We start from the raw sequence: 11,359 nt of genomic DNA on the forward strand, positions 1-11,359 counted from the left end.
TACAATGAATTTGCAGCGGACACTTCGAAAAACCACATACAGCCATCATTATTGTAAAACTACCCATCACAGTGTTTCTTTTTGTATTTCACTGCTAAGGAATATATGGTAATTCATGCAGGCACTTTTTTTATATATCACAACCAGGCATAGCAGTGGAAACACAGACACATGAATAAGAATTAGGTTCAGAGCAGACGCAAAATCACATTTTGTTTCTACCACCAGATACACTAACTGCACAGCACACAGACAAACACAGGGGCTATTTTATAGAAGGGTGTGGTCTCAGCTAACTGTTTGCTATCATAACAATCACATATTTCTCTACCACTGCAGTGTGAAAGAAAAAACCCTCCTTCAGGATCCTTTAATCTTTTTCCCTCCCCCCACCCTGCGGTTTGGTTTTGAGCATCATGTTCATATCTGTATACCTGCACTTTCCGGCCCCTCTTCTTCCTCCTCCTCCTCCTCCTCCTCAGCCAGTTATGTAACGTTTCACTGCGCTCCATTGCGCTTCTGCCCAACTGGCCGATGGTAGGGCGAGACAAGGGGATGAATAAAGTAGATGTGGCAAAATGGAGCTTGGGTGATGTAAATGGCTGTGAAAAGCTTGGGCTGCAATATGGGAGCGATCGGACATTCACACGCAGAGATGTTGGAATTGAAGAGTGCAAAGATAAATATGTAGAAAATATCCTTCTGTAATGCTAACATATTGATTGCAGTGGCTTTTGAGTCGTTCTTGCATTTTAAATACAGAGGGTTTCAGATGCTGCTAGTTACTGATGCATGGAGAGAGTAATAGAGCTGGGGGCATCACTATGAAAAAACAACCCATCCTAGTCTCTAATGTGGGTAATTATCACTGATGGACAAGCTGTTTAATACCCGATCACATTAATGTTACCATAAACATTGATAGTCATGATTAAGACTTGTCAATAACTGGGAGGGACGGGTGTTTGCTGGCTGAGTTTTCACGCAAGATTAATTGAAAGGTCAGAGGAAATGAGCGGAATAGAGAAAGGGAGGTTGTGAAAGATGAACAGGGAGGAGAGAAGTGAAGAAGTTTTGCTCTGCAACAGCCATCGACAAATCAGAATGGAGCAATGGCTCTGTGGAGATCACAGTTGGGCGAGGTGTATCTGTTACCGCCGAGAAGGAAAAGACACAGAGAAAAGACAGGGAGCAAATACAGTGAGAACAGACATGCAGTATAAGGAGTTAGATACACAAGTGTTGTTTATTGAGGGACTGTATAGCTGGCATTACTGAGCAAATCGCATCAAAACTAAATGTTCTGATTATATAAAAAGTACTTTATAAACCTCCCACTGCATCAAAGAGTATTATGATGTGACCTTTTCAGTTGAACCAGACATCAGTGTGTCCCATGATTTGACTTCAGCATCAGACATTGACCCTTTCAACAGAAATACACTGCCCTGCCCTTTTTGCTCTGCTCTTCCCATGACTCATCACTCTCCGGGGTGTTGTTTTGTTTGGATATATAAGTTTGCATCGGGGGACTTGGGTCTCATCGAGTTCCCGCATTGAGTTAGGAAGGTCATTTTCTTCCAAAAAAGAGCGTGGATAGTTCAGAGAAATGCATTGCCAGCACTCCAGTTTTTGTATTTAGTATTATTGTGCTCCTTTTTCTTATGTTCCTGCCTTCCTTTTGAGATTATAGAATTAGGGTCATGTTTCTGCTTGGGGAGTGCAAATAGGACTTATCAACTGGGGGAAGACTCGCCTTGTAAGTAAATGGTTAGGAAGCAGTGACTGGACCGGGCCTGTCCTCTCCTAATCTCCTCAATCGCATTGTCAAATTCATTTTTCTCACTGCTGCTCTTGCAGTTGATTTGTCACAGTCAGTGAAAGTATGAGAATCTTTGGGGAAAGTGATGTGAAACAATTCAAATGTATAAACCATGCAAATCTCACTCTGGTCCCTGTCTGACTTTAAAAAAACGAATCTGAGAGAATTAAACATGATATTGAAAATGGAAACTCAGACTAGGACAGCAACTACACATGTGAATTATTGAGCAACCTCTCAATGAATCTATCAATAATTGGGTAATTGGTTAGTCTATCAAATGTGAGAAAATAGGGGGAAGTGCTCATCACAAATCCCAGAGCAGTTTAGTGCAGTGTTATTTGTTAATCAATTTATAATCTATGCTCTAATTCAGACATTATTTTGTATATATTCAACTTCAAGCATTTTAAATAATTGTTTCTTCGCCGTTGTCTAATTCGACCTAAGAAGCAAAGAAAGGCTTAACAGTGTTGCATGCCTCTGTGATCTGGATTGTATGCCAGCAGGAGATGTCATGTTTGCCATGGATTACTCGGAGAGCAAATCTTACTGAGAGCTTGTAAATTAAAATGCTAAAATATTGAAAAACCAGTTCGAAGATTACGTTTTAAATTGACTAAAAGTAAACACTAAAATGGCAGACATTTGTACACATTATATTTGACAAAGTTAAATAATGAATACCACTATTGTACAAGTAAAGCTTTATAAATGCTAGAGACCAATGGCAAAATCAGTTTTGATCAGTCATCATCTTGCATTTATATACCAATGAAAAGCAGCACAGTAACAGCCCAACACAAACATAAGAACTTCATATGAGACTCTTGTTGGTCTCAGTGATGTAATGGATGATTTATATCAACCGGTCCCTATTGCTTTAACTACCGTTTGCATTCTCAATGACCCACTATATTTAAGATGACACGGTTTATTTAGTTTAAGAGAGGCAGCATAAATAAAGCTGAAACCATACATAGACAAGATTTGAAGATGGTATTCTCTGCCCTGGGTACTGCATGAGGTCAGGCTTCTTCTTAGAGACATGTGTTCCTTCTGGTTGGATGGAGCCCTGCTTAGTTAATCTTCCCTTTGGAAAGAACTCAGAAAAAACGTCTGAGAAATAAAATAAATATGTGAGGCAAGCGTGGCAAGTAGGTCATTGCTGTGAGGAAAGAAACAAAGTGACATTATTTTAGCTGGGAGACTTTGATTAGTTTATTTATAGACTAAACCATCTACACCTGCCACTGAATACCAATATGTTGGGTTTGTGTGCGCTTTTCCTTCATCTTTGGCAAGACACTGACGTTGAATTCCTCAAAAATACTTAACCACCAATCTAATTCTTTAAAATAATGACTAAGTGTCTACTGTTTCATCATAGAGTGCCATGGATGTTAGCTCGGACTAGGAGGGAGTCTTTGATTTATTGCCCACTTAGCAGTTTCTTCTTGGAGACCTCCCATTAATTACAACCACCTCCCGCTTTTTATAGCATGTCATGGCCGTTCCCTCAAGGAATGCCACTCATAGACTGATTCGTTTTTTACAGTGGTTGCAGGGCATCAGTGAACTCTCCAAAGTAGAGCAAATACAGTAGTCCTGAAAGGTGCTTTTTTTATGGCCAGCCACTAATGCATGAAACAACCACAGGATGTGAGCTCAAAAGGTGCAGATCTCAAATGCAGAAATAAAAATGTATTTATGCCAAAGAGAGATACTTATAGACCATGAAAGATATTATTTATAAAAAGGTATTTGGAGATAATGCAGTAGGAGTCATTAAGTATACCGTATATCTTGTGAATTTAAAAAGAGGAGACATAGGGACCTATTTTCTTTTGTGCCACAGCAGCTCAGCAACAAAAACTTGAAATCGAGCTATCTTTAAATATACAGGAAACTGAGCTAAATGTTCGTTTATTTAAAGAAAAAAGATTGTACTATAGCCATTCATAAACACATACAATGTGTGTACATTTTTACAAAACAGAAGTTGTGAGCTCATTAGACGTCACAATCTTTACTATGAACACCTCACATTTTGCAGCTGCACTTAGAAACAGATCTATTTCCACATTAAACTGAAACTGTAAATTGGACAAATGTTTGGGAAATCTAGCTGAATGTGTTCTATAAACCTTCCGTATGATACCTCCTCTAAATATTTATTAAATCTTCCACTTCATTTTTGAACGCACAAACAAAACCTGTCAGATGATGGGCAATTTGTGCTGCAGAATGCATCACATGTAATGCGAAAGGCTTAGTACATGTCAATCTTCCCCAGTTTGTTTGAAGGATTCAGCTTTTCATGTATCAAGGAGTCTATACAAATCATAACCATTGGTCATTTGTTATACCTAATCTGTTTAAAGCAAATAGATTTTTTTTTAAATAACCCATCCTCCATCTCTGTTTCTTTCAGATGCTGAAGGGGGAGAAGTTTCCCCCCCAATGGGTGCTGGCGTAGACAGCAACAGCTGGCACTTTCGCTATGGCCCCCCCGGCTGTCCTGGTGGACCCCCGCAGCACCTGAAACCTGGCGATGTTCCCCCAGAAGCCTTCATCATCCCTGGATCGCCCGCCATCATATCCATCAGACAGAACCAGGGAGGAGAGGACGACAAGAGCGATTTCATCACCTTTGGAAAAAAAGAGGAGGCCAAGAAGAAGAAGAAGAAGAAGAAGGAGAAGAAAGACAAGAAGGATAAGGGGAAGGATGATGGAGATGAGTAGAGGAGCAGAAAGAGTAACTAATAAAGAAGAAAAGGGCGCTGTTAAAACAGAGGTACCAACCAAAGTCCACTGGGTAAAGAGAAAATGCGAAAACTATTTTAGATTTTCCAATTTAATTTTATTACCTAATTTCACTGATAAGATTCTAAACAACCTGGCCTTACCAAGATGTATTTTACCATCAGTCCCTTACTGAAGGTACATCATTGATCTTGCCTTGATAACAATAAAATGATTGATTTTGCTCCACGCCCCTATGTGCCTACATACCCTGAGTCAACTCATGTCAGTCATCTCTTCCAATAAGGAATGACAACTCTTTGCCCTCGTCTTGATCTTTGTTATCCTTTAACCCACTGGGCACGTTGGCACCTCTGTCTTACCCCCTCCCCAACTGATGTGTAAACCATTCTCTCTGAGAGAAGACAAATACTTTGTACAAGAACAACAAAAAGCTCTGTGCCAGCCAAGGAAAAGAGAGAAAGCGTCAAAGAAGATTGGAGCAGATGCATGCCATCTGGAGCTGGACACACACTACTTGTAAATAGCACAGGAGAGTCACTGAAACTAAGGCTTACATGACACTGCTGCAGATTCCTCTGATAGATACCAACAGTGTTTCCTGAGATCTTTATGAAACCACATGCACACATACGCATGCTCACACATTCAAACATAAATACACATACTTACCATGGCAAAGTAGACAAGGAAAGCACTTGAGAACTAGAGAGAGAAATAAAAAAGGAGAGTAAATCCACTGACATCAAATAAATGTGCTTAAAAGTAGACAAGCTTTTTGCCCTGCACTGTCGCCTATGCGGTGCGCATGTGCACATGGACTCTCTCCGGATGGAAGCAGAATCCTTTGCAACCACTCTGTATTTCCTCGCTGCATTTGAATGACACAGAGAGCTTCATCTCATACCAGAACTCCAACTGAGGAATGCAGAGTACCTGAAATATTGAGAAATGGAAGGATATCTCACACTCTCCTGAGGATCACGGAGGGGAGAGTCCTGCTGAGCTGGCTTCTGACTCCGCTTAAAGTCAGTGGACTCTTATGAAACATTACAGAATCTTAGGAGTCTTGAGATTTTGACAACACCTTCTCTTCTCCCCCTGCCGCAGCAAAAGCCTAATGCTTTCTGCTTTGAATGTTTGGTAGCAACCAGTCCTTACCTGATACCTTGAGTTTACAACTGCTCACTTGCTTGTACTTGCCCCAAGCTGCCACGAGCCGTCGTCACCTCCCCCAGCTGCCTTTTTCTTCTCCACGGTCACCCATCCCACTGGCTGCCTCTTCATGTGATGATGAAGTTTATGAACTTATTCTGTTTTTCATTTTTTCTCTAAAGAGATTACATACTCCTACATTATTTATTTTCTTCCTTTTAAGCTTTAACTGCTTTATGCGTGTCATGCCCATTATTACCCTCAGACACTGCCCCCAGCCCCCGCTCTGACCCCTGCTCAGGATTGATCCTGGGAATGGCCTGCTCTGAACATTGTGGTGTGCTGAGAACAGCATGGAGTAATGTGGATGTGGCCTGGGGAAGCCCAGTCGTGGGTATATGCCCTGAACTCTTGTCAGATGTCTCTCTAAGTACACAACGGTTCAGTGCTTTTAACTTGCATACAACAGTACACTGTTAATTCCCTGTGTGTTGCCACTGATGAGAGGGGAGCAGGTGGGATGAAGCATTATACTGGGATGGAGGACTGGGATAAAGTGAGGAGAAGGGTGCCGTGGGCTGGCCCTCCATCTCTGTGTACAAGAAAAGAAAGTTGTCCTCCAAATTGATTGTTTAGGATCATTGAATCACATATTAGCTTTTATCTACATTGTAAACGTATAGCATAGACTCTTCATAGATTGTCTCTGCATTAGTAATTGAAAACTACTTAAAAGTGGGCATCTAGGGATTCCCATCCCATGGCTATATCCCACCAATCCTCTCTCAGGAGGTTTTGAAAAAGGGGCTCACCCATGCCTCAAGACCTGCTTCTGTTGGTTCCCCTCCCCTGCCTGTAACTTGTTGCCACGTCCCCAAAGTTTTGCGGCTCAGTATGACGTCACACCATTAAGTGGCTGCTGCATGTACTGCTCTAAGGAAACACATACTATATAGAGAAATATATATATAAATAGATAGATGGCTATGATTTTATTATTTTGTATTATCACTTTTCTGCATTACTCGCACAGGAGATATTTGTATGTACTTCTGTCTCTGCCAAACATCTATGTACTACAATCTTCACGCTCCACCGATGTTGTACGGCATCCACAAAACCTCTTCAGATATTTGTAAATGCTATAGTGTGAGACCTTTCAACGCAAGTTTGTTATTTTTGTTTTACCAACTATGATTTTTGCTTTTGAAAACAAGCAAAGTTAGTAAAAAAGAAAAGAAAAAAAATCACTCTTTGTGTCCAGCTTTGACATGACGATCTAACTAACACTGTAATATTGTAACTGAAATATGTATGATCCTATGATGAGCTATCACTTCCCTTTCACTCTTAAAAAAAAAAAAATGACTGAAAAAAATATTCCAGTGTATAAAAAGGTATATGTAGTGTATGCTTGTGTTTAGTGAGTTCATGCTGTCATTCTTTCCCAATGTTTGGTGGTGAACTATGGTGGCAATGTGCTGTCCTAAATGGACTAGCCATGATCTGTTGTAAAACCTTTTTTTTTTTGTACACCTGCTCATCAACTGTGACAGTGAAGTAGTGAATTTCATTTCATTCATTTATTTTCAGACTTTTTTTATTTTTAACCTAAATGGATACAGTGGTAATGTGTTTTGTTAATAAATCACTAATAAAGTTTTCTTTCTTAAAAATAAATGTGAATTCATTGTCTTGGGGGTATTAATGTGTGTGTGTTTTTACTTTTTTCTTTTTCCATCTGTGATTTGAACAAAGGTATTGCAATGAAATCATTTGGTGATGGAGAGGAAATTCAGAATATGGTTGAATTTAGATAATAACCTAGTTTTTTCAATTCAATTCTATCTCACATGCTCACATTATACATTTGTTCTTTGCACTATCAAGCATTCAGAGACGGACACAGGCAAAATGACCTGTCCAGCACTGAAGCCTCATTTCTCCTTGTTAAAAGCCATGGTCACAGATGGTCCAAACAGTCCCTTGTGAAAAGAAGCTTCCAGACGCAAAACAATTTCATAGAGTGGCTGATTCGATTTATAATATCCCATTGGGTGAGTTTTTAGAGAAAAAAACACTCAATAGAGTGAGATTATGCTGACCTGGATAAAATTCAACATTGATAATCAATAATTGTATCCAGCCATCTTCTCAGGCAGTCAGCTCAAGTATTTCCTAAAAGGTCATTTAAAGTGATACAGGAACTATAACAGTTTTCCCATTCTTACATGTTGTTTGCCTGGAAATAAACATAGATTTAGATGAATTCATGGCAGTGTTAAATATATAAGTTCCTGCATTTGTTTGTCTTAATACTGATGCTTGGAATATAAACAAATATATGAAAAATCTTGTGAAAATGCTTTTTTTATATAATTCCCTCCAGGAGACGACAACTGTTTCTATGGTTACAGCTATTTGGGGAATAGTCTCTATGGCAACAGCCTTATATTCTTAGCAAGGAGGCAAGTTGAAGCAGTGGGGTGCACTGGGGTCAAGGTTATATGCCACAGATACAGCAGATGACTCTGGCTGCTGATCTGATGATGCAGTACCAACAGTGTCTCTGACTCCTCGCTCGCATTTGACTGTTGAGCAACACATCGCTGAAAGAAAAATACTTTAACAAAAAACACTTCCACCCACACATTTTAAATGCCTAGTTACACATTCCCATGAGCATTAACAAAACATGCTCTGGTCTCTCTCAATTTAGCCCCGTTTCAGTTATACAAACAAATGAATAAACAAGCAAACTGGCAATGTGCAGGAAAGAAGCCTGCAGTGTTTGGTCTGCAGAGCAGCAAATCTCTGGCTAATGAATATGGATATGTTTTATGGCAGAGTGAACAGAGCCATGCAAGCAGAGCAGCGGGCCAATCTGCTCGCTCTCTACATAAGATGGTTGGTCCAGAGAGACAAATATAAACATAACATATACAAACACCCCTCTCTATTGTGCAGTACCTGCGTCTACCTTCATGTATGTGTTATGTATCAAACCAACTATGAGAGCAAGTGCAAAGCAAACGATCTACTAGTGTGAAAGGCTCTTAAAAACAAATAAAGCATTAGGGTGCACTGGAGCTGAAGTGTGAATGTGTTTGTCTTAGTGAGTGTGTTGGCTGGTGATGTTGCCAGCTGCAGTGACTCAGCAAAACCCTCATCCTGCTGAGGAAAGCAAATTGAGTGACTTGGAAGCAACCAGGATGAAGATGGAGAGATTAATGTGCATAATAATTGTTTGACTGCGGCAATAACAGTACCACAAGTATGTGTGTGAGAATAGAGTGCCAAAGAGTTAATGAAACAGTAGGTTCATCATTTATTACATTTTTTTCAACCTGTCAGGGAATATTGTCTTAATTGGCCTGCTTTTATCCTAAATATAAATTAATAGATAGTACGCAAGTGCTATTTTTTCTTTGATAGTTGGTGTTTTATGGAATTTGAAGTAAATGACATGTGTATTTATTAGAAATATATTTTATTAATTATGCTGCAGACTCTTTAGATATACCATTTTGAACAATTTCAGTTAAATCCTAAATTGGATCCAATGTGTGCAGGCCAATATATGGTGTAAAATTAATCTTTGCTCTTGAGATGTACAACAGTTAATACAAAATAAGCTTTGTTTCTGGTTTTCTAATATCAGTGTTTCCTGCTCAGAAATGCTAAATGTGATGGTACAGGTTAATGGCAACTTACATGAGAATCACGTCATAAACAAATGTCTAGTGCTGCATTATGAAATAAATGTTTACTTTGAGTGACAGATAGTATAAAATATTATCTCAGACTTCAGACACATGCTCCAGACTGACTTGTCGCCAATTGTCTCTCTCTTACACTGTTGAACAGCAGATTAAATATTGAACTTCAACCAGCAGTGTGTCTCTGTTTCTATTGTGTTAAATGCTATAGTATGCTGAGTGGTTGGGTAACAGATTGAAGTTAATTTCAGGAAAAAAATATTCAAGACTCAAGAGTGGATATATGCACATTAATATAATATGTAACCAAAGTAAATATACCTTTATCTATCATTACAAATATGCACCTTGCACCCACAGAACCTTGATGCTTTGCATTGTGTGCTCTCTAATATATAATTGTCTTTTTCTTTTAAATACTATGTTATTTATTTTTGTAAAGTTAAAATGTATTAATACACGATTTTTGACGTAATGAGCTTTAAGTCAGGTCAAGGCAACACTGTAAAAAAAAAAAAATTGTAAAAAAACGAAAGTTTTCTGGCGACGGGGGCGCCAGAAAATGTCCGTTAAAAAAAGGAAAAAAACTGTAGAATAAAATACGGAGATAACATGTAAAAAAACAGTAACTTACCTTACCACAAGTGGCCTCTATTACTTTAATTTTACATGAAATCTTTTTCTTTTAACGTATATTCTTTGTTAGAATAGAGTCATAAACCTCTAGAAAACAGAACAATTATCTTTAAAAAAAATGATGAAATACAGAAAATTACTTGTATACAAAAAAGTACCGTGTATCTAAGACCATTTACAAGTAAAACACAAAGAAAATAACGTAATTTTACTTTGCAAGTGCACTTTGCACATTTTTTGCCAAAAAAAATCTGTAATTTTACAAGAAATGTTTTTCTAATTCCATAAAATATTTTTCTTTTAACATATATTAATTGTTAAAATAGAGTGAGACACCTCTAGAAAAACTGAATAAATATTTTTTTAAACGATCAAAAAAAGCTGAAAGACAGAAGATTACTGTTGTCATTTAAAAAAAATACCGTAAATTCAAGATTCAAGGCTTTATTGTCATTTGTACATTATCTTCAGTGTCAGATATGTCAATGAAAAACTGAAGTCACAGGCTCCTCCAACAGTGCAATATATATATATATAGAACAAAGAACAAATAAAACAGATAAAATAGTGCAAGTAAATACAAATAAAATAGAATAGAAATATTGCAAGAAGAGTCTATATGCAAGTAAACGGAATGTGATTGCAGTGCCGTACCAGGCTGTGATGCAGCCAGTCAGGATACTCTCTATGGTGCACCTGTAGAAGATGCAGAGTATCCTGGAGTCCATGTTGAACTTCCTCAGCCTGCAGAACAATTACATCATAATGTCCAGGGACTTTTCACACGGAGAGAAAGCATACACATGTTGAGAGGAAACTGCATTTTTTTTTTAACCACCCATACGAACAAATTCCAAACTTCATTGCATCACAACAGAAGGTGTTCATCTGTGGAATAACTGTAATGATGAGCTGAAATACTGTGCAACTTTATCTAAACTAAAACTCTCATTTAGAAACCAAATCCTGAATGGTTCTGAGCAGGACTGGTGAAGTGATGCTTGCTATTTCTTGTCATTGTAAAAGTTATTTATTTTTGGTTGTTTTGTACAAAATAATGATTTGTTTAAAAGAATGAATCCAATATCACGGATGCTGATGCTGATGACGATGACCTAAACTTGTATTTTCATGAACAATGTACGGCGACACCCCAAAGTGTAAGTCACTCCGAGTGAAACCTTCCCCTATACAGTCCTAGCTGAATCCCTATTCAATAGGACTCCTTGAAAACAATTCCTTTTTCCAAATAACTGAATTG

The 11,359-nt window shown here is 38.3% G+C and overlaps 1 protein-coding gene across 1 annotated transcript in view; it reads left to right on the top strand.

Annotated features, from left to right (window-relative positions):
• The window catches only part of pcdh2ac (protocadherin 2 alpha c), a 17,409-nt gene extending 12,758 nt beyond the window's left edge, over positions 1-4,651 (top strand). The window contains exon 4 of the mRNA XM_010787572.1: positions 4,257-4,651. Within this exon, the coding sequence (XP_010785874.1) occupies positions 4,257-4,567 (311 nt within the window). The 3' untranslated portion in view covers positions 4,568-4,651. The remainder of the gene's footprint in view (positions 1-4,256) is intronic.
• Positions 4,652-11,359: the final 6,708 nt, after the last annotated feature.

Source organism: Notothenia coriiceps, unplaced genomic scaffold (assembly GCF_000735185.1).
Source record: "Notothenia coriiceps isolate Sejong01 unplaced genomic scaffold, NC01 NC01_scaffold00030711, whole genome shotgun sequence".
Taxonomy (NCBI): Eukaryota; Metazoa; Chordata; class Actinopteri; order Perciformes; family Nototheniidae; genus Notothenia; species Notothenia coriiceps.